Below are 23,911 nucleotides of genomic sequence, written 5' to 3'. Positions count from 1 at the left end.
TTTCTTCACAGTACTGTACTTCAAGTAACTATCTCCTCAGTGTTGAGTACAAAAGGAATATACTTCCTGCCTCCAAAGATGCCACAGCCTCTTTGTGACAACCTGAGAAGGAAGTGCCCTCTTTGCCAAGGCTAACTCTTCTACCTTCACTTCCAATCTCACCTTTCCCTTCTTCTTTCAGAAATTCATTCCTAACGAATCATTTTTTCATCTACAATTTCTGCTCCTTCCCTGGTTTTTCCCTTTTCTATACAGTATCTTCTATCTTAAAGTAAGCAAATAAAATCAATAACAAAATACTCGATTGGCCTTTGAATGTTTGTCAGTGTCAACTTTTCCTTAAATTATCCCATTGCTTTGATTCTTGCACGATTACACTGAGACCCCCAAAGTGTGGTCTCATCACAGAGTAACCTTGGCCTGTCTCCAGATCTCATTCTTGTCAGTTCAACAGTTGACACCACTTTATTACCCTACAGGCTTCCTTGTAGCTCAGTCGGTAAAGAATCTGCCTGCAGTACAGGAGACCTGGGTTTGATCCCTGGGTTAGGGATCCATTCCTAATCTTACTTGTGATACTGATTTCTTCTACATATTAATTACCCATACATGTAGGCAATATGCATTTTATTTATTACTGATCACTTCAAACTTATGATTGTATTTTTTGAAATATAATCTCTTTTGGTCTCTAGTCTTTTTCCTAGTTTCTCCATTTTTCTGTAATCTTACATGTTCTTACTTCTCTTTCAAATTGAGTGCTGAAAAATAAAGTTTTTAGTAGGGTTATATCTATAGAAAATGTAATACTCAATTATCAGAAATAAATCTTAAAACTGTATTACTTATTTGAGGCAAAATAAATTCAGGACCAAAACATACAACAAACCCTATGATTCAAGTTCTCTTCAAAATCTCCCAAGTAAATATTTGTTAATCCTGTAGTGTAAGAAATTTGTTTTTCCCACATGGGAAATAGATGGGGAAACCGTGGAAACAGTGTCACACTTTATTTGGGGGGACTCCAAAATCACTGCAGATGGTGACTGCAGCCATGAAATTAAAAGATGCTTACTCCTTGGAAGGAAAGTTATGACCAACCTAGATAGCATATTGAAAAGCAGAGACATTACTTTGCCAACAAAGATCCGTCTAGTCAAGGCTATGGTTTTTCCAGTGGTCATGTATGGATGTGAGAGATGGACTATAAAGAAAGCTGACCACCAAAGAATTGATGCTTTTGAACTGTGGTGTTGGAGAAGACTCTTGAGAGTCCCTTGGACTGCAAGGAGATTCAACCAGTCCATCCTAAAGGAGATTAGTCCTGGGTATCCATTGGAAAGACTGATGCTGAAGCTGAAACTCCAATACTTTGGCCACCTCATGCGAAGCGTTGACTCATTGGAAAAGGCCCTGATGCTGGGAGGGATTGGAGGCAGGAGGAGAAGGGGACAACAGAGGATGAGATGGCTGGATGGCATCACTGACTCAACGGACATGAGTCTGGGTAAACTCCGGGAGTTGGTGATGGACAGGGAGGCCTGGCGTGCTGCAGTTCATGGGGTCGCAAAGTCGGACACGACTGAACTGAACTGAACTGAACTGAATAGATCACTTCATAAAGAGATAGTCAAGTGTGATTTAACCTTCAACATAGAAGAGTATCCCTGAGGATAATTTGAAAGACTCTAGTCATAAAAGTCAGAACTTTTACTCTAAAACACCTTGTTATTAATATTCTCAGAACTCAAAATCATTGTTTATACAAACTTTTTTATAAGAGCATTTTGATCCTCTTTTCTAAGATAACAGCTTCCATTGTATTTATAAAAATTATTTTATTCTATTTTCTGCAGTCAACTTTCAATTATTAGCAGTTGTAGAGAAAACAAATAAAATTAGACAACTGAAATGTACCAACAAAGCCAAACCATACTCAAATCAACAATTTCAACCTTTCCCCCCAGCTTAGATAAGTAATTTATGTAAGTTGTTAGAAAGGAAAAATGGTTGACTTGAGTTTCATCTCCTTCCTATGTCTCTACAGATCCTGCCGGAAATGAAATACAAAGCCAAGGAGTGAAGGTGAGAAGCATGTCCTCAGATAATCCCCCAGCAGGTCAGTAGGTAGACTTAGACAGCCAAAGCCGGGTTGAACTCAGATAGAATCTGGCAGCAGCCTGATTTACATATCTGATGTCTCAGCCTCAGCTCCCAGTTGCCTTTGCTGTTGGAGTGATAGGAAAGAGCTTTCCTTTGGTTCTGTTACATGAATATCTCCAAAAAGACCTTAATTCCTTGCCATGGCTTTGAATCTAAAAGAACAGAGGACTCACCCAGATAAAGGCTGGTGTCACTTTAAGCATCACATGTGTCCTGAACAGGGGTGTGTAAAGTTGTCAGTTAAGATCAAAATCATTTATTTAAAACAAAAACTTTACTGAAGGGGATAGTAATGCTTTTACTCAAAGATGGATAAAATTGTCTAATCTGTGTGGAAAAAAAACTGTCTTCCCAGCTCAGTAGGGATTTGACTAATTGCCTGGGATCATTGCAGAGTCAATGTAACTATTTAATGGTACTGGAAAGATGAGATTTCATCAAAATATTACTCATAACCTTCCATAGATTCCAATTTTATCCTGAATTACATCTACATTCTTAGAACCAGAGAAGTTTATATCTAGAAGTAACCTTAATGATCATCTATCACAGACAACCCCATTTTACAGATAGAAAAACTCAGTCCCAAACTAACTTGCCTTAAGCCATACTGCTAGTTGGTAAAAAACTTTACACTAGAACTCAAGCATTCCTGAGGTGCAGACCTTGTAAACTGTTCTGCAATGCTAATATTATATTAGAGTGTAGAATTTCTACTGCAAGTGCAAGTTGGTGATTAACGTTTTATAAATTAGAATTCACCAAGCAAAGGAACATGAAAATACCTTCTTTCCATGACTGCTTCCCCCTTCAAGTCAAGCAGCACACATGAAGCAATATAGGTATTCTTCCTATGAAATCTAGGAAGAAATATACTTACTTGTGTCCATTGTTTTTTCAGGAAGGAGTTACCAAATTTGAAAAGGCAATCGCTTAAGAATATGTGAATCTATAAAAAGCCAATCTGTTCTCTAGACCTTCTAAGAAGACCAAAATAATCTATCTCTATCCTCTTTCTAATTAAAACACTGGGCTTTAGTTTTTAGTTCAATAGCGGCTCATCTATTCAGATTGTTTAAAATAAGACTTGAATTTCACTAAAGTTGGTACACTTTAATATCCAATTGTTGTTACAAATACGTTTGCTAACTAGAATGAATACAATTTCCTTTAATTTTTAATTTACTTAAACATTTTAAATCAGATGCATAAAAAGCACTCTTAATAGATGGGCATCTTTTGGTTTTAAGCAAATTCAATATTATAAGACTGCTAATTTTCAGTGATACAGGAACACAACTAACATTTACCAGCTTATTGGAAGTCTACTGCCTTTGGTGTATGTGATGAAGTTAGTATACTCTGTCCTGGAGCCAGCTCTGAATGATGTTTCCCAGTCTGAATTACAATGGAGCAGGAAAGGGGAACTCACACAGAGCAGGTCAAAGGACCTCTGTCTCCACATTCATGGTAGTAACAGAATCTATCAATACCACAGGAGCAGCTTTCTGCATAAATGGATAATTTTACCTTTTCTTTTTTCCAGTTGTTCTGATTCTAAGATATAATTGTCAGCTATACCTTGAGTAATCATTAGAAATGTTTGTTTTTAGCTCACTATGATTAAAATTTAGTTCATTCATACTATTTCCTATTGACTAAACCATTCTGAAGGAGATCAGCCCTGGGTGTTGATTGGAAGGAATGATGCTAAAGCTGAAACTCCAGTACTTTGGCCACCTCATGTGAAGAGTTGACTCATTGGAAGACTCTGATGCTGGGAGGGATTGGGGGCAGGAGGAGAAGGGGCCGACAGAGGATGAGATGGCTGGAAGGCATCACCAACTCGATGGACATGAGTTTGAGTGAACTCCAGGAGTTGGTGATGGACAGGGAGGCCTGGCATGCTGCAATTCATGCGGTTGCTAAGAGTCGGACACGACAGAGCAACTGAACTGAACTGAACTGAAATTTCATGAACCTTCTCCAGAATTTTTCAGAACAGTTTGACAATCTTACACTCCCTTAAATTAAAACTGTTGCAAGAACTTGAGTATTCAGGAATGCAAAGCAAATCCTGAGGATTCATGCACAATATTTCACAAAGAAGCTCCCCGAAATACTTGCTTATTGATACATCTCTGATACCCTGTGTCCTTGGGACCCTGGTACCAAGTGAAAATGCTGCTAACCCTCATATGCTGACAATTCCCGCAATATATAGAAAATGTATAGAATACATTGCCACACCCAAGAGTAAGCAGTTTCAATGCACTGAGTACACATTTTGTTTTAACACATGGCAATGGGTTTTTTCCCCCTGGGTTTCATTACTACACAATCCAACATGCTTTTTAAAATGTAAACTAATATAAAGTTCTACACAAACTTCACAACAAGATAGAGCAATGGATGGAGAATACTTTTGACTTAATTTCAATTTAAATTGATTTCAATAACTAAAACTAAAGCTGCATTAGAGGGCTGTTGACATACCTACAACTTTTTTCCATTCTTCACCTCAATGTATACTGATAATACTGAGAACAGAAAATGTATTTAATCGAATCCATTGTTTGGCTTCAGTGTGATACCAGCCCATACATTGATTCTACCCCAAGAGTGATAAAAGATAGTGACTGGCTCTCTTTGCTAGATTCCTAGCTATGTTAACACAATCAACTGCTCTCCAAATCACACAACTAAGTAAAAGATTAAATAATTCTTGACTTTTGTTCTCTAGATTGTTTTGACTTTATGTTCAGAAAATCTGTTGCTGTTTTCATAGCAAAATTTCAACTTTTATGTTAATGTTATTCAGCACAGAAGTCACCCTCGGAGAATGCTTTGGCTGCATTTTTTACACTTGTAATTCCCTGCAACTCTTCCACCTCTGATTTCTATATTTAAAACACTACTCAGAATGTTCAGATTAATTTAAAACACTTAAAAAGACCAAAATATGTTAGACAATATTTCTTGACTATGCATGGAAAATTAGACAGGTAAGAACAACAGAAAAGTGAAAATTCAGGTATCTAAAGAAAACAATTTACAAAGGTTAGAGAGCATTTTTCTATCAAAACCATTTGCAAATTATCTTCCGCTGAGCACTGGGTGAGACAGGGTAAAAGTCATAGAGGGGGTATATCACAAGTCACTGTGAAAAATCCACCGTAAGCACTCAAGATCCTTAGACTCCATCCATCTCGGGACATAAAATATCATCTGCTTCACTGCTAGGACACTATGTGTTTCTGCTCCTTCCCCTTTTCAGGTGTAAATCTTGCCTTCCTATCAGTATTTCCCATTCCTCAAGGACAGAAATTTTGTTTCATACCATTTCTCTCCCCCAGCAACTTGCATAGTAACATGTGTGCAAAGTTTTTTTGTTAAATTAACAAATCAAAAGATTAAAGACATAGACAAAATGATACATTGAAAGAAGTGTTGTTACAACTGGCAAATATACACTCTTATCTCATTTTACTTATATTTCTCTTGACCCAAAGAGCTGTCATGCTTCATACTATGGCTATTTGTGCTGATAACCATGTCTCTATTTATTCAACTCTATTTTGCACACAAGCTCCTAAAGTTCTTTACAGTTTACACGTGTTGAATGTCATGAATAATATCAATAAATGAACTTTTTATTAAAGTCAGTTCTGCAAGAGATTAGGACAAAGGGCTGGCCTTAGATTGATGCAGAAGGAATTAAGGCTAGGAAGTCATTTGAGGTAGAGTACAACAGAAAAACAAGGGATGGAAAATGCTTGACAAACAAAATAGCTTGACTGAAGGAGAGGGTTCAAATGGAAGGAAACGGGAGATCAGAGTGGCAAAACAGGCAGCACGGTGGATGAAAGCTTCTCGAGCCTATCAGAAATAGAGTCTGAGGATGCTTATTCCCATTGCTCTTCCAACAACACAGGAGAAGACTCTACACATGGACATCACCAGATGGCCAACACTGAAATCAGATTGACTATATTCTTTGCAGGTAAAGATAGAGAAGCTCTATACAGTCAGCAAAAACAAGACCAGGAGCTGACTGTGGCTCAGATCATGAACTCCTTATTGCCAAATTCAGAAGTAAATTGAAGAAAGTGGGAAAACCACTAGACCATTCAGGTATGACCTAAATCAAATCACTTATGACTATACAGTGGAAGTGAGAAATAGATTTAAGGGACTAGATCTGATAGACAGAGTGCCTGATGAATGATGGACAGAGGTTCATAACATTGTACAGGAGACGGGGATCAAGACCATGCGCACGGAAAAGAAGTGCAAAAAAGCAAAATGGCTGTCTGAAGAGGACTTACAAATAGCTGTGAAAAGAAGAGAAGCGAAAAGCAAAGGGAAAAAGGAAAGATATAAGCATTTGAATGCAGAGTTCTAAAGAATAACAAGGAGAGATAAGAAAGCCTTCCTCAGCAATCAATGTAAAGAAATAGAGGAAAACAACAGAATGGGAAAGACTAGAGATCTCTTCAAGAAAATTAGAGATACCAAGGGAACATTTCATATACAGATGGGCTCAATAAAGGTCAGAAATGGTATGGACCTAACAGAAGCAGAAGATATTAAGAAAAGGTGGCAAGAATACACAGAAGAACTGTATAAAAAAGATCTTCACGACCCAGATAATCACAATGATGTGATCACTCACATTCACCTAGAGCCAGACATTGTGGAATGTGAAGTCAAGTGGGCCTTAGGAAGCATCACTACGAACAAAGGTAGTGGAGGTGATGGAATTCCAGAAGAGCTATTACAAATCCTGAAAGATGATGCTGTGAAAGTGCTGCACTCAATATGCCAGCAAATTTGGAAAACTCAGCAGTGGCCACAGGACTGGAAAAGGTCAGTTATCATTCCAATCCCAAAGAAAGGCAATGCCAAAGAATGCTCGAACTACCACACAATTACACTCATCTCACACGCTAGTAAAATAATGTTCAAAATTCTCCAACACAGGCTTCAGCAATACATGAACCATGAACTTCCAGATGTTCAAGCTGGTTTTAGAAAAGGCAGAGGAACCAGAGATCAAATTGCCAACATCCGCTGGATCATCGAAAAGGCAAGAGAGTCCCAGAAATACATCCATTTCTGCTCTATTGACTATGCCAAAGCCTTTGACTGTGTGGATCACAATAAGCTGTGGAAAATTCTGAAAGAGATGGACATGCCAGACCACCTGACCTGCCTCTTGAGAAACCTATATGCAGGTCAGGAAGCAACAGTTAAAACTGGACGTGGAACAACAGACTGGTTCCAAATAGGAAAAGGAGTACATCAAGGCTGTATATTGTCACCCTGCTTATTTAACTTCTATGCAGAGTATATCATGAGAAATGCTGGGCTAGAAGAAACACAAGCTGGAATCAAGATTGCTGGAAGAAATATCAATAACCTCAGATATGCAGATGACACCACCCTTATGGCAGAAAGTGAAGAAGAACTAAAGAGCCTCTTGATGAAAGTGAAAGAGGAGAGTGAAAAAGTTGGCTTAAAGCTCAACATTCAGAAAACTAAGATCATGGCAAATAGATGGGGGAACAGTGGAAACAGGGACAGACTTTATTTTCTTGGGCTCCAAAATCACTGCAGATGGTGATTGCAGCCATGAAATTAAAAGATGCTTACTCCTTAGAAGGAAAGTTATGACCAACCTAGACAGCATATTAAAAAATAGAGACATTACCTTGTCAACAAAGGTCCATCTCAGAGAAGGCAATGGCACCCCACTCCAGTACTCTTGCCTGGAAAATCCCATGGACGGAGGAGCCTGGTGGGCTGTAGTCCATGGGGTCATGAAGAGTCGGACATGACTGAGCAACTTCACTTTCACTTTTCATTTTCATGAATTGGAGAAGGAAATGGCAACCCACTCCAGCGTTCTTGCCTGGAGAATCCCAGGGACAGGAGAGCCTGGTGGGCTGCCGTCTATGGGGTTGCATAGAGTCGGACATGACTGAAACGACTTAGCAGCAAATATCTGTCTAGTCAAGGCTATGGTTTTTCCAGTGGTCATGTATGGATGTGAGAGTTGGACTATAAAGAAAGCTGACCACCAAAGAACTGATGTTTTTGAACTGTGGTGTTGGAGAAGACTCTTGAGAGTCCCTTAGACTGCAAGGAGATCCAACCAGTCCATCCTAAAGGAGATCAGTCCTGGGTGTTCATTGGAAGGACTGATGTTGTAGCTGAAACTCCAATACTTTGGCCACTTGATGAGAAGAGCTGACTCATTTGAAAGACCCTGATCTTGGGAAAGATTGAGGGTAGGAGGAGAAGGGGATGACAGAGGATGAGATGGTTGGATGGCATCACCAAAACAATGGACATGAGTTTGGGTAAACTCTGGTAGTTGGTGATGGACAGGGAGGCCTGGCATGCTACAGTCCATGGGGTTGCAAAGAGTCAGAACTGACTGATTCCCATTGCTGAATTAGAGAAAGGTGGGGGATTATTTGGGGAACTAGTCAACTAGTCAGTAATTTTTTCAATTATTGAAAAAATTCACATGGTAGAAGGAGAGAGCCTTTTGACAGCCTTGTCTGTGTCACTGTAAGGAAATGGATATACATGAGAAATACGTCAAGGAAAGAAGCAATAGCTTTCACTGATACTGAATTGTAAATAAGAAGACTTTCTTGGATAGCCAAGACATGGAAACTACTTAAATATCCATCAACAGATGTATAGATAAAGAAGTGGTATACACACATTCTCTCTCTCTCACACACACACACACACACACACGTGCCTGTGTGCTAAGTTGCTTCAGTCATGTCCAACTCTTTGTGACCCTTAGACTTAGCTCACCAGGTTCCTCAGTCCATGGGATTCTCTAGGCAAGAATACTGGAGTGGGTTGCTCTGCCCTTCTCCAGGAGATCTTCCCAACCCAGGGATCGAATCCATGTCTCTTATGTCTTCTGCATTGTCAGGCTGCTTTTTTACCACTAGTGCCACCTGGGAAGCCCTGAGCCACTGGTGGTATAGTCACTAAGTAGTGTCTGACTCTTACAACACCATGGACTGTAGCCTGCCAGGCTTTTCTGACCATGGGAGTCTCCAGGCAAGAATATTGGAGTGGGTTACCATTTCCTTCTCCACTGAGCCACTGGGGAAGCCCATAAATATATATATATACACAAACACACACACAATGGAATTCTACCCAGCCATAAAGGATGAAATAATGTCATATGCAGCAATATGGATAAACCTAAAGATTATCATACTAAATAAAGTCAGTCAGAAAGAGTAAGACAAACACCGCATGGTATCCCTTGCAGGTGGCATCTAAAATACGACACAAATGAATGCATATGTGAAACAAAGATTTCGCCCACCATGTGGGAGACCCAAGTTCGATCACTGGATCAGGAAGATCCCCTGGAGGAGGAAATGGCTACTCACTACAGTATTCTTGACTGGAAAATTTCATGGACAGAGGAGTCTGGCAGGCTACAGTCCATGGGGTCTCAAAGTGTCGGGCACAACTGAGTATCTAACACTTATGCACACTTACAAAACAAAACCAGACTCATAGATATAGAGAATAGATTTGTGGTTGCCAAGTGGGAGGTGGGGTAGGGGTGGGAAGGACTGGGAGTTTAGGATTAGCAGAGGCAAACTATTATGTATAGGACAGATGAACAACATGATCCTATTGTAAAGCACAAGAGACTGTATTCACTATCCTGTGACAAACCATAATGGAAAAGAATATGAAAAAGAATTTTTAAGTATGTATGTATGTATCAAAAAGTCACACTGCTGTACAGCAGAAATTAATGCAGCATTTTAAATCAACTATACTCTTTAAAAGATTATTGAATCTAAAAAGACCTTATGGAGTTAATATATAGAGAGAGAATCACTATATATATATATATATATATATATATATATAATCACTTGGAGGAACTGAGGACCATTGACTTGGTGTTATCTTTTGCAGTGATCAGAAAAGGCAAATGAATACCTAGAGAATTAAAAATGAACCCAGTTTTTGACCTATTAAATTTATACTGTTTGTTTTTGAAATACCTAGGCGATATCCTGTAGAAAATTTTAGGGCTGAAGCTAGAGATATGTTTTAAAATAATGTAAAATGTCCGTGCATAAGAACACCACTGTAGAAGGGAAAAAGTCAAACCTATCCAAAGAAATTCTGATAGTGTTCTACTGAAATTGAATGTACTTTCCAATGTAATCACACACCATTACAACCTTGTGCTAAATGATGAGGAACATAAGCAGATCACCAAGAACAGAGTCATAAGCATGGTTTGGACCTTAGCAGGTCGCCTGCCCTGACTGTAAGCTACCGGAGCACAGGGCCTGCTGTAAATCCCAAAGCATTAACACAGTGGCTTGCCCATGGGCTTAACTCAGAAAATGTTTATAATATTAAATATCTCCATTCCTGGATCTGACACTAACCAACTCTTTCAGGAACTTTTTTTTTTTAACAATCCCAAGGTTAAGATTAATCCTAAATGAAAAAAATCCTTACTTTTTATTTATAAAACATAATTTTGCTGCTTTAACAGTCTTAAGAGACTTAGCAGTGACTCTATGACCTATATTACCTACACCAGTGATATTTTCTTAGAGAACATGAAAGTCCCAGAGTGGAGAAGTTAACGTTTGCTCTTTGAGAGACCAGCGCTCCAATCTCCCATAGAGCAGTGCAATAAACGGACAAGTCGGTAAGAAATGGCATTCTGATTTTAAATTAAGGCTCTGGGAGTTTCTGAAAACTTGTCATGATGATACAGAGCTACCAAAAGGGCAATGCAGCAAGGAGTCTGACCCCACAAGTCACCTCCGTGTGTCATTAGCCTGGGAAGGAGACATCAGTTCCACCTTCAGTGTTTAGGGCCTCTTCTGCTTGCTTGAGTTATTGATTAATAATGTTCCCAGTTTGCTTTAGAGCTTTTCAGAGGCTGTCACTTCTCACCTCTGGCTGTGACATGTGTTTGATATCAGGAAAGTCACCTCTACTTTTGTTGCCCTAAATATCAGCCAGGAATTTACATAGCTACATGCCTATTCAGAGCACTGAGGGAGATTGTAGGCAGGGCTGCTCTTAAGTAAAATTGCAATTGTTTGAGCAATCTCACCCCTACCTTACGCAGACTTGGGGAACACTCTGTCATTAGGATCTCTTCCTTTCTCCAGGTGAAAAACTGCCTGCAGGACAGGATATGTTAAATTCATCCAAAAGTACAAATTGCTGATAACTCAATGTGTTACTACTTACTAAGATTTTCTCGCATTTTAAGAGATTAAAGTCTGAACCTTTAATCAAAGAATTGGTTATAATTTTGAAATTTTAAGTACCAGTGAGCAGGTAGAAAACATATGTCTTAAAAAAGATATGAAATGGGGATGGGGTGTCTTCTGAAACTATGCCATGCAAACAAACCCACTCTATTATGGATATATTTGGCTTTTGATTCCTTGATACTAATATATATGCTATAATATAATTTTAATACCAATATAAGATGACTTTTAAGGTGAATTTCTAAAACCCTCAAGAGGAAATATTTCCAAATATTAAATTAATCAATGTTCAGTAAGGAATAGGACCACCTCAGGTCATTAGGGAAAAGCCAAATTTAGGGGAAAAAAAAACTATGCAGATGAGCTCAAGGTCAGTGTCTTTGAGAGTATTTGACTTTATTTCCTGATGATAAATAGTAGAGTTTGATGCACTGGGTTGACTTTCAAAAAATGTAGGGTACCCAGCTGCCTGATTTGTTTCTTTTGATACTGAAATAAGCCAAACATTTATATCTGTTCAGAAATGATTTCAGGTTGTTTTTCTATTCTAAACATAATCTGTATTTTTTTAGTGGTTACAACATTTCTTCTTAGATGGCATCTATACAGCTGGGCTTCCCAGGTAACACTAGTGGTAAAGAATCCACCTGCCAATACAGGAGACTGAGGTTCAATCCCTGAGTCAGGAAGATCCCCTGGAGGAGGAAATGGCAACCCACTTCAGTATTCTTGCTTGGAGAATCCCACAGATGGAAGAGCCTGGTGGGCTACAGTCCATGAGGTTGCAAAGAGACAGACATGACTGACTGAGTACATACAGTTTATTACCATTTTTGAGACATTTTTAAGCAACTTAAGTCTAACTTGAACACACAAGCTGTTCATTTTGGAATACCTGCCCCCTACCACCACCACTGCTGCTGCTGCTGCTGCTGCTAAGTCGCTTCAGTCGTGTCCGACTCTGTGCGACCCCATAAGATGGCAGCCTACCAGGCTCCTCCGTCCCTGGATTCTCCAGGCAAGAACATTGGAGTGGGTTGCCATGTCCTTCTCCAATGCATGAAAGTGAAGAGTGAAAGTGAAATCGCTCAGTCGTGTCTGACTCTTAGTGACCCCATGGACTGCAGCCTATCAGGCTCCTCCACCCATGGGATTTTCCAGGCAAGAATACTGGAGTGGGTCGCCATTGCCTTCTCCGCACTACTAGGCAATAAACCCTAGATTTGTCTTTTGCAGTTAGTCATCCAAATAAGTTTTTATTAATGGTCTGTGTGGGGCTTTTTAGGCTTTATTTTTAGAAGTTTTACGCTTGCATCAAAGTTGAGCAAAAAGTACAGAGAGTTCCCATGAACTCTCTCACTCCACCTCACCCCCAGTTTTCCCCACTGTTAACATCTTGCATTAGTGTGGTACATTTACTACAATTGATGTGCCAATATTGATACTTTATTATCAACTAAAGTTCACAGTTCACATTAGGGTTAACTCTTTGTGTTTTACATCCTATGGGTTTTGACTAATGTATAATGGTGCAATCCACTATTATATTATTATGCAGAATAGTTAAACTGCCCTAAAAAAGCCCTGTGATCCACCTATTCATCCCTCACTCATCCTATCCTGCCCCAGCCCTTGAAGCTACTGATTTTTTTCCTGCCTCCATAGTTTTCCCTTAGTATGTGTGTGTGTTTGTGTGTGTGTGTGTGTGTGTGTCTGTGTCTGTGTCCATGTGTGTCTGTGTGTGTGTGTGTGTGTCTCTCTGTGTGTGTGCTCAGAGTGTCTGACTGTTTTCAATCCCATGGACTGTAGCCTACCAGGATACTATGGAATTTTCCAGGCAAGCATATTGGAGTGGGTTGCCATGTCCTTCTCCAGGGGATCTCTCCTGACCCAGGAATCGAACCTGTATCTCCTGCACTGCAAGTGGATTCCTTACCACTGGGCCACCTGCAAAGCCCTTTGCCTTAGTCTATAGGTTTCCAACTACATATATAAGGCAGGGAACAATTTGGCTAGGGTAGTATCATAGAGATAAAACACAGGGGATTTAAAGGTTTTCCATAAAACACATTCAGAGATAGTATGGGAACTACATTATTTCACCAACTATATAGATGAATTCATTTACATTTTATTCAACTGACATTAATTGATTACATACTATGCATCAGCAGTGTTTTAGATGCTAGAGTTACCAACAATAAGCAAGGCAGACAGTCTCTGGCCTCTTGGTATATATAATCAAATCGAGAGTAAAAGGAAAAGACAGAAATTAAACCAAAAGTCAAGCATTTTTCAATACTGCTGAATAAGATAATGGAAATCAAATAGGGTTCTGTGATAGAGTGACAGCTGGAGACAGCGGTTAGGGAAGCGGGAGACCCGGGCTCAATCCCTGGGTTAGGATGATCCCCGGAGAAGGGAAAGGCTACCCACTCCAGTGTTCCTACCTGGAGAATTCCAAGGACTGTATAGTCCATGGGGTCGCAAAGAGTTGGACATGACTGAACAACTTTCACTTTCACTTTTCTCTGAGGATATGACACTTGAGCTCAGAATTAAGAGATAAGAAGCAACCGAAGAGAAGAACATTTCAGGCAGAGAGAAAACTGCAAGTAAAATGGCCTGGATATAGGAGCAAGCCCACAGGGCTGAGGGAAGTGAACAGAAGAGAGTGTATGGAGGTGAGGCTGGGAGCAGCAAGTGAGACGGGAAGGCAAGGCCAGGTCACAAATAGCCCTGTAAGCCATAGTGAGGAGTTTTAGTCTGTATTCATAGGAAGCCCCTGGAGGCAAGAAAGTGATATGATCTGATTCATGTTTTTAAATGATCACTGGATCTGCAGAGTATCTTAAAATACATTTATCTTAAAATACATTTATCTTAAAATAAATACTAACATGAATACACAAGAGTACTAATGATGTCAACCTATACAATGCAAATCCTAAAGTAAAAGTGGTTTTTGAGATCATCCTGGCATGTGTCTGGCCCATATCTACAGCACTCCCTTAAAGAAATAGCCAGCTGAGACATCAACAGTATTTTTGGTCATCTCCACAACTGGCCAATTTTAACACTTGGTAAGGTCAGATGGTAAAGAATCTGCCTTCAGTGGAGAAGACCCAGGTTCAATCCCTGAGTCAGAAAGATCCTCTGAAAAAGGGAATGGCTATCCACTTCTTGCCTGGAGAGTTCCATGGACAGAGAAGCCTGGCAGGCTACAATCCATGGGGTCACAAAGAGTCGGATACAATTGAGCGACTAACACTTACATGTTATGGACAGCCTATGCTAGCTATAGGGATATTTACTCTCAACTCCCTACCAAAACGAAAAATCTTTCCAAAGAGAACTATAAATGAATACATCATTAGAAGTAGTTCTGCTTTCCATGGGAATTCTCTGGTGGTTCCAGTGATTAGGACACGACACTTTCACTGCCCAGGGCTGGGGTTCAATCCTCAGTTAGGGAACTAAGATCCCACAAGCTGCATAGCACAGCCAAAAAATAAAATTAAATTAAAAAGAAGTATTTCTGCTTTCCACTATAGTCTTTTATTTTAAACTTTGGAAAACCATCGTGTACCTGCACTTAGAAATTACATTTTAAAAATATGAATGAGATTTGGCCAGCAGGTGTGGTTCCAATACCATGGGACACTTGGGGATACGAAATGAAAACTGGCTAACCGCAGTCCAGGTGCTTTACTGCTTATTACAGGCCCAGCTCCAGGGAACCAGGCTCCCCTCTCAGTGACTGATTTTTCTTTCTTAGCTTACAAAGGGAATTGGAGCAATAAGTGCTTCCACTGTCTGTCTCTATGGCAATAGGTACCCTAATGTCACCCCTTAGATGGCAACTATATCTATTCACTGAATAGCTTTCAGTCCCTACTATTATGATAAAAAAAAAATTTATTTCATGAAAAACGAGATTTAGGTAACAGGTAAACTTCTTCCCCAGCAACCATGAAGAACAGTTTGTAAGAGGTATGATCATTCATAAGCAGAATATACTCTGTGGGCTTTTCTTTTTCAAGTGTAGGGTATTTATTCCCAATATCTCTCTTCTAGTTGTTTTTGAATGATAAAATAGTATCATTTTCTTCCTATTTTTATTCAATTATGAAAATTAGTCAGGTTCATTGTTCAGAGTTTGGTAAATACAGAAAAAAAACACAGAAAAGCATGTGCAAGAAAATAAAACTCACTCTCCTTATTTAAAAATAATCACTATTAATACCCTGCTAACATTTTAGATGCATATACATACAAATACAATTTAAATGCTATAGTGTATTTTTTTTTTGCAACCAGACTCCCTCACAAAACATACTATGAGGAGTTCTTCACATCATCAAATATTCTTCTAACACAATTTTAATGGTTTTAAGGAAGTCCATAATATGGCTTACTCTATTTTATTTAACTTATCCCTCTGAAGTGAAGTGAAAGTCATTCAATCATGTCCGACTCTTTGCAACCCCATGGACTATATGGTCCATGGAATTCTCCAGGCCAGAATACTGGAGTGGGTAGCCTTTTCCTTCTCCAGGGGATCTTCCCAACCCAAGGATTGAACCCAGGTCTCCTTCAGTGCACGCAGATTCTTTATCAGCTGAGCCACAAGGGAAGCCCCACTTATCCCTCTATGTTGACATTGTTAACCACAGATGTTTACGTACACATCTATTGGCTTAGAGTAAATCCTTGGATATGAAATACATGGATCAAATAGGATAATCATTTTAAATTATATTGCCAAATCAACCCCCCCCCCCCGCAATTTACCAATTTATTTTCCCACTAGAGGTAGATGGATGATAATATTCATGTACTTAAGAGATACTATTTTAAAAAGAAAAAAGTTGCCAATTTGAAGGAGAGGGGAAGTATATCATCACTTTTTTTAAATATTTTAAATTTAAAACTTATTTTAAGGTTAAACATGTTTTGGGGGCTTCCCAGGTGGCACTAGTGGTAATGAACCTGCCTGCCAAGGCAGGAGACATAAGAGCTTCATTTTGTTCCCTGGTAGCGGAGATCCCCTGGAGGAGGGCATGGCAACTCACTCCAATATTCTTGCCTGGAGAATTCCCATAGACAGAGGAGCCTGGTGGGCTACAGCCCATAAGGTCGCAGAGTCGGACGCAACTTAGCACACAGCACAGCATGTTTTTAAATTTTCATTGTTTTTGAGGGAGAGGAGATACATAAATTGCCTGTTCACCTCTGAAGCAAAGACTATTTGTTGTCCCCTAACATCCATTCTCTATTTTTTTAGTAACAGAAGAAATGATTTTTAGTTGAGCACATAGCCCTTTAAAATAAAGATATTTCTGGGCTTTCCTGGTGGCTCACTGGTAAAAAAAAAAATCCCCTGCCAATTCAGGAGACATTGGGTTCAATCCCTGCCTCAAGAAGATCCACATGCTGCAAAGCAACTGAGCCCAAGCACCACACCTATTGAACCTATGCTCTAGAGCCGGGGAGCCACAACTACTGAGCCCAAGTGCTGCAACTACTGAAGCCCATGCACCCTAGAACCCATGCTGTGCAACAAGAAAAGCCACCACAATGAGCAGCCTGCACAGCGCAACTAGAGAGTAGCCCCCTGCACGCTGCACCTAGAGAAAAGCCCACCCTGCAATGAAGACCCGGTTTAGTCATAAATAATTAAATAATTTTTTAAAAAATTTTAAAATACACAAAATAAAGATATTTCCCATTCTCATTTGCAGGTATATGTCTATGCGTCAACTCCAGGTTGATGAAATAAAATGTGATGTACATTTTTTCATGTCCTTAAAGGGAAAGAATAGTGCCCTCTTTCCTCTTCATCATTCCTGATGGTTGGAATGCAGATATTATGGCTGGAGCTTCAACAGCCATTTTGGACCCTGAGGATGATCTAGAGATGGTGGAACAGAAAACTAGAGGGAGCCTAGATTCCTAAGAATTTTATAGAAGTGTCACCATGAATGGCTGTGCGATTTTTATGTGAGAGGCTGTACTGTTAAAGCATGATTGGTTTGCATTTTTAGTTTCGAGAAGCTGAACCTAACCTGGACTGATACAAGATTTTTTTTCTCATTTTTTTTTCTTATTCATTTTTAAATGCTCTTTTTATTTTAAGATTATTTACACTTCATCTGGTGCACATGTCTCAAACTTTTCCAATTCTTCATTTGGTCTTAATTTTATTATGGAGTTAGGATTTGCAAAAATATCATTATTCTTAAATTTACTTGATATTTAAATTCCATTATATATTCAGAAAAATCAGATAACAGTATTAGCCTAGAAATATAAATTCCGAGAATTATTTTGTCTCAACCATCATAAGGCAGTACTGAGGGATAATTTTACTTCCTCTAGGCATGTGATTAAATGGTTATATTGCAGGCTAAAGTTATTTAGATAATGAGAATTGTGTATACTTTTGAGGTCTTAGTCAAAATTTATTCTTCGCTAAAGCAGAGATTTTCCAGTTTTAATCCGTGGAGCTCTGGGTTCAAAGCATTGTCTCAGAGGTCTCCACTGGGGCTCAGGTGGAGCTGAGTGGGCCACTTCTGCCTGACACCCCCAGTCAAGGTTTTGAAGGCAGTCACTCTGTATTACTTACTGAAGTTTCATAAAAGAGGCCCTGCAATATGATCTCCTCCCACACAGGCAAGAAACAGAGAGTAACAATTTCCTACCAGATCATAAGCAGTTAGCATCTTTTTCTGCATATCTGGAATTGCCCCCAGAGGCTCTAGATAAGGAAAGTTGTCTTTCATCACAAGAGAGACGGAGGGAGTATTGTCACTGGTGATGAGCCGAGAAGACAGGGTCAACAGGCACTGCTTCAGACTGGCAATTGGAGGAAGTCCACACAATTCCTTAACAGACACTATGGCATTCTGTGTGGGAGAAAACATAGAATTACACTTCTGACCATAGGACATCACCCTGAGCACTTCCAGTACACAAAAGTACATTCATTAGAAGTATACCCTTAAATACGTATGTAATTTGAAGCAAACTGGATTATAACCAACCCAAAATACTATAATATACATGGAGATAACACGCAGAGCTAAGTCACAATTACATTTTGTCTTTCCCAACTTTTAACAAGTGCTACAAATATGCCACAAAGCAAAGGAGATTATGACCTAAAGTTACACAGTACTTTTCAAAGCAGGGCTTTGGAATATTCTGGAATATCTGAAATATTCTGGACAATGCGTACAAGTTAACACTGACTGTTCATGAAAATATTATTAAATCCATATCATGATGATCACAAAAGCAGGTCACTGATTGTACATTGGAGTGCATCTCCTTTGAGATTTTTCCCACAAGATAGCAGGCTGCTACTGCTCGTCACCCTTTTTTCACATAACCATCAATGGTATCCCTTTGTCACTCCATCAGAAATGCACCTGACAGACGTGCATAAAACACACTTTATGTGAAGCTACATTTGTCCATGTGACAGGCATTTAAAAGAATATTTGAAATAGCAATTATGCCTATTAACAATGAACAATACCTAACCAAGCATGCCTCATGAATTCAGTGACAATGATGGCATTCATTTTTATACTAATTAGGCTCTAACTAATCCTTTATGTTGAAATGAGATAAGTTATGCTAACAGAAAAAACTTTATCCATAGCCAAATCTCCTTAATGTTTATTTTAAACATATAATACATGCAAAGGAGATATTTCAAGAATTATATGGAACTGTATAAAATCTACTTCAAATATATAAAGTTAAGTGTAGAAATGACTTATAACTAATCTAACACAGGGGGTTATAACGGTTGCAGAATTATGTCAGAAAAAGCCAGATAGATAACGCTAATATTTGGAACCTATTTTTATAATAGTGGTTAAGGCAACCCACTGCCAATCATACGTTTACAATCTAAGTATTTGTATGTAACATAGTATTTTTCATTATAGCAATTGAAAATTGATTTTAAGCCCATACCAGAATTTCTCTGTGAAATAACGTAAAAATAAAGTTTTCACCAAGTCATGGTGTGCTGTTCCACATTAGGTGACTGAGAATCATGAATGATTATTGGGTTTGGGGGGTGGCTAATTCTGTATTTAAAGCTCAACATTCCCATTTATTAAATGCAATATTGGGAAAATTACTTAACCTCTTCAAGCTTGTTTTCTATTTTGAATGTAGGGATTTTTGGTGGTTACTATAAAAATGTTAACTAAAGGATCAAATAAAGTGCATTGAAAAATATTCCTCTCCTTTTTTGTTCTCATACATAGACTGCTGCCACTTCTGCGAAACAAGACCTCCTTGTACCTTGTAGGAACTTATTAAGCATTTGTTGTTTGATTGTTTCTCAGTAACATGAGCCTAGAATAAATATACTAAATAGCATTAAAGAAAAAGTTTTCAGCCATCTCTGATTATAAGTATTAATGAAGGCAAGAAAACTGAATTAATTCCTACATGCTAAGACTGGGTAATTTACATGCTCTCTCATTTAATTCTCATAATAATCCTATGACATAATTATTACTATTTTTATCATCTTATGAGGAGAAAACTGATGACCATATATCTAAAATAATTTGCTCAAAAATCACACAGTGATAGAATTTAATCCAGAATCCATGTCCTTTCAATTAAAGCACAACACTAAGAGACAACTAAATAGTTTTCAACAAGTTCAAGTGATGAATTTTATTAGCTTTTTACTTGTTTCATGGAAGATAATTTATTATTATTGTACACTGAAACAACTAAAAAAAAATCCAGCAGGCATTACATGTTTTATATGGCTTTAAATACCCTTCTATGTTCTTATCTACAAATATTTTTATATATACTTATAATTAGTATGCATGTCTGTATATATAAAATTTTGTATATTACATGCACATATACTATTGTATATCCTTTTTTTCATTGTTTCAAATACATATTCCCATATATCAATTTACTGTGTACTAAGGACATTTAGTGGATATATAAAACATTTTGCTACATTGATTCTCTATTAGTTGATTTAACAAAGGTTTAACAAAGCATTCACAATTAGAAACATAAAACATATCTGTTTTACAAAGTTACAAATGTAGGGAAAAACTTATAGTTACAGGGTGGAGTAAGAGGGAAGAGCTAAATTGGAAGATTGGAATTGACTACATACTACTATATATAAGATAGATAACTAATAAGGACCTACTGAATAGCACAGGGAACTCTACTCGACACTCATTGATGGCCTATATACGAAAAGGATCTAAAAAAGAATGGATATACATATATTTATAACTGATTCACTTTGCTATACATCTGAACCTAAAACAACATTGTAAATCAACTATACTCCAAGAAAAGTTTTTTTAATATATGGCTTATCACGGGCAATACTGAACTTAATTCAGCAGTACACGGGTTTATACATCCTCTGTGATAATTTTTTGAGGAATCAGATCATTAGTAAAAACACAACATTCAACATTCAACGTTCACTGGTGAGAGAAAGATCAGAAGAAGCAGGGATAGGGAAGAACAGTATGGGACGTTTCCTACCTGCATATTTTCTCTCATATCTATGGCTTCTCGTAAGGGATGAACTGCTATCTTAAAGATGTCATCTATGTTTTTAAGACCAATATTCCTGAGCATGGTACACTCCCGAACTTTCTTCCCCATTCTCACTGAAAGGCTGCGCTTCTGTGGCTTTCCTCCTCCACTTCTATTAGTTATTGCTATATGGACAAAAAGAGTTACATGCTCCATGATGTCACCCACAAAGGAACGGAGGGGAACATGCCGATATCCAGGCTGCAAGCATTCAAACGGTATTGTATATTGCCCTATAAACTCATCCCCGATGTAGTCATCATCCAGAACCACAAAACGGATCATGGCCAGTTCAGGCAGGTTCACTTGAAACTCAAATGTCTCATCAAAAATAGGATTATCACTGTTTTGTTGTACAGTTTTAGTTCTTTGTTCCGAACAGTCCGCTGGAATTCCATGTATCTCTATACACACATAGGGATCTATGACATCCCCTTTGGCACAAGCTCCCTTGGGCTTTGGGAAGTTCTGACCACTGATAATCTTAATATGAAGCACTAGAGGAGACACCCCAGGTACAATGCCCTTTGTGTTTGCACTGAAGTAAGAAACTTCATCTCGCATGATAGATGGCCTTAGAACATAACCACAGCCTCCATTCTGAAGAAACCAGCCAGTGTGGAGGTCCATCATTGGACCTGGCGTCTGAAAATTCATTGCCACAATCTGACAGCCACAATTCCAAAAGTCCTGTGGATTCAGGTTACTAGAATCAATTCTCATGGCGCTTGGATAGATTCGTGATAAGAACTTCTTATTATAATTTACAAAATCCTCTGGGTATTCATTTGCAATTCGGCTGGCCTCTGTTTCACTAAATGAACAAATTTCCCAATAGTTTTGGCTTTTCATAGATAATTCAAAATCCCTGTACTGAACAGATTTACAGATAGATACCAAGTCAGAGAGCTCCCTGCACAGCAAGATCTGTTTCTGCTCACCATTGTAATCTACTGACATCCTTCGAGACATTTCGGCTTCTTCATCTTCATCTGTAACTTCTCCTTCTAAAACATCTGTATCAGAAGGCAATTTCTTTCCTTTCACAATGATCATTCTTTTTAATTTTTCTGGTGATGGGAGGTAGGATTCTGACAGCAAAGGTGCTTCAGTATAGAGTTTACTGCCAAAGACCTTTTTCATCTGTTGGACCATGACCTTCTGCTGTGGGAGGGAGCAGTGATTCCCCAAGCAAAGAATGAGTGGGTATTCAGAAGCCACAAAGGCAAATTTATTTATCACCTCTATGACACTTCGAAAGGAAAGGTGTGTTGTCATGTTGTTTCGATTACAAAGAATCGGTTCGTTGTCTGAGCCATCATTTACATCAAGTTCAATGCTGCGACAGCCCATTTTCAAAGCTCTAACATACCCGTTAATATCAGCTGGCCCCCTGAACTGGTCTTCAATGAGATAGGTGTTGTGAGAGGCATTGATGTAATAGTGAGATAAAGGCTGGGTCATGTCTTGGGCAACCTTATTTTGTTCAGGATCAAAAATGTTACATTCTGGTGACAACAAATACTGAGTAAAGCCATCAATTGCAAGAAACCCTTTCTGACGTCCTTCTTCGGAAAGTTCATATCTCCGAATAATGTCTAAGCACATGTCCTCAGTGATATGAGTGACTCCTTGCTCAGCTTCCAAAAAAAGCATGAGATCATTGGCATCCAAATATTCTTTGTTTTTCGATATCTGCACAAGTAAGAAATACACTTCTGGCCTGGTGCAAAGTTCACAAAAAGCTTCGCAAAACTCCTCTTCCGTCACTCGAGTTGTCAGTTTTTCTTTGCTCTTCTGTATTTCTTTAAATTTTAGCCTAATCTTGGACTCCTTCAGGGTAGGGTTGAGTTGTTTTATTAACTCTACAGACGTGTCTTCCAACATAATCCCATTCCCATCGATATCTGCTGCTTCAAACACTGTCTTCAACCACATGAACCTTGGTGTGTTCTGGTTGCCCTCCATAAAATCGAGGGGTTGCTTACTTCGAGAAACCAGATACCGCAACCCTGACACCCAGATGTTTGCTACGTCCGCTGAATTGGCCACTAAGTCCAGAGACTCGTAGTTTTCCCCGTGGAGTATGGAAAAGGCACAATCCTCACAAATCTGGTCAGCAAGACCATTGTTTCTAAATGTTTCCGTGTTTTTCCCCAGTCGGATCTCTTTTATGGCAGAAATATCAAGCTTAGCTTTCTCGAGGTCCTTCTTGGAAGGTTCCCAGCGAAGAGCCTGCAGGTCTGTGTCCAGAGTGAAGAAACGGTTGTAAATGCGAGAATTCGGCCGTACTTTCTTCAGTTCACAGCCAGCCTGCATGAAACTGATGCAGTCGCTTGCGCTGCTGATTTTCTTTTCCGACGGCATGCTGCTGAAAGACACGGTTTTCTTTCTTCCACCACATTTTTGGTTTGCAGGATCCTGTAAAACAATTTGAAAATAATGAATCAATTTACTTTACAAAACAAACAAATTCGGTAACACTCTATGAACTCCTCAGATTCCATTCAGATATTATGATTATTCGGACAAAAGCTAGCCTAAACTTTACTTTTTGTATTGTTTCAGAAAGAAGACATTTTCCCCAAAATTGAGATTATTAGGTTCAGGAAAAACCTATTTTTTCAATGTCTGTGTGTTCTTTGAAATGAAATTAACTACAAATCACTCTTATTTGTTCATTAAAGAAGATTTCCTAAGATCCTCTACCTGTTGGTACTTAAATAACCTTGCTCAGTCCCTATAGATATATGAAACAAATGAAGCTAAATTTCTTTAAAAAGTTGTCTTCATTTATACTTTGTTACAGTTTAATT

General features: G+C 38.7%; 1 protein-coding gene across 1 annotated transcript in view; it reads right to left on the bottom strand.

The window, feature by feature from the left end:
• The window catches only part of PLCL1 (phospholipase C like 1 (inactive)), a 368,975-nt gene that overhangs the window by 57,204 nt on the left and 287,860 nt on the right, over positions 1 to 23,911 (bottom strand). The window contains exons 2-3 of the mRNA XM_052655035.1: positions 21,042 to 23,516; positions 18,182 to 18,385 (exon numbers count right to left, since the gene is read on the bottom strand). Coding sequence (XP_052510995.1) covers positions 18,182 to 18,385; positions 21,042 to 23,516 — 2,679 coding nt within the window. The remainder of the gene's footprint in view (positions 1 to 18,181; positions 18,386 to 21,041; positions 23,517 to 23,911) is intronic.

This window comes from Budorcas taxicolor, chromosome 2 (genome assembly GCF_023091745.1).
Source record: "Budorcas taxicolor isolate Tak-1 chromosome 2, Takin1.1, whole genome shotgun sequence".
Lineage (NCBI taxonomy): Eukaryota > Metazoa > Chordata > Mammalia > Artiodactyla > Bovidae > Budorcas > Budorcas taxicolor.
Note: the sequence above shows the minus strand (reverse complement) of the source record. Positions and strands in the feature narration are given on the sequence as shown.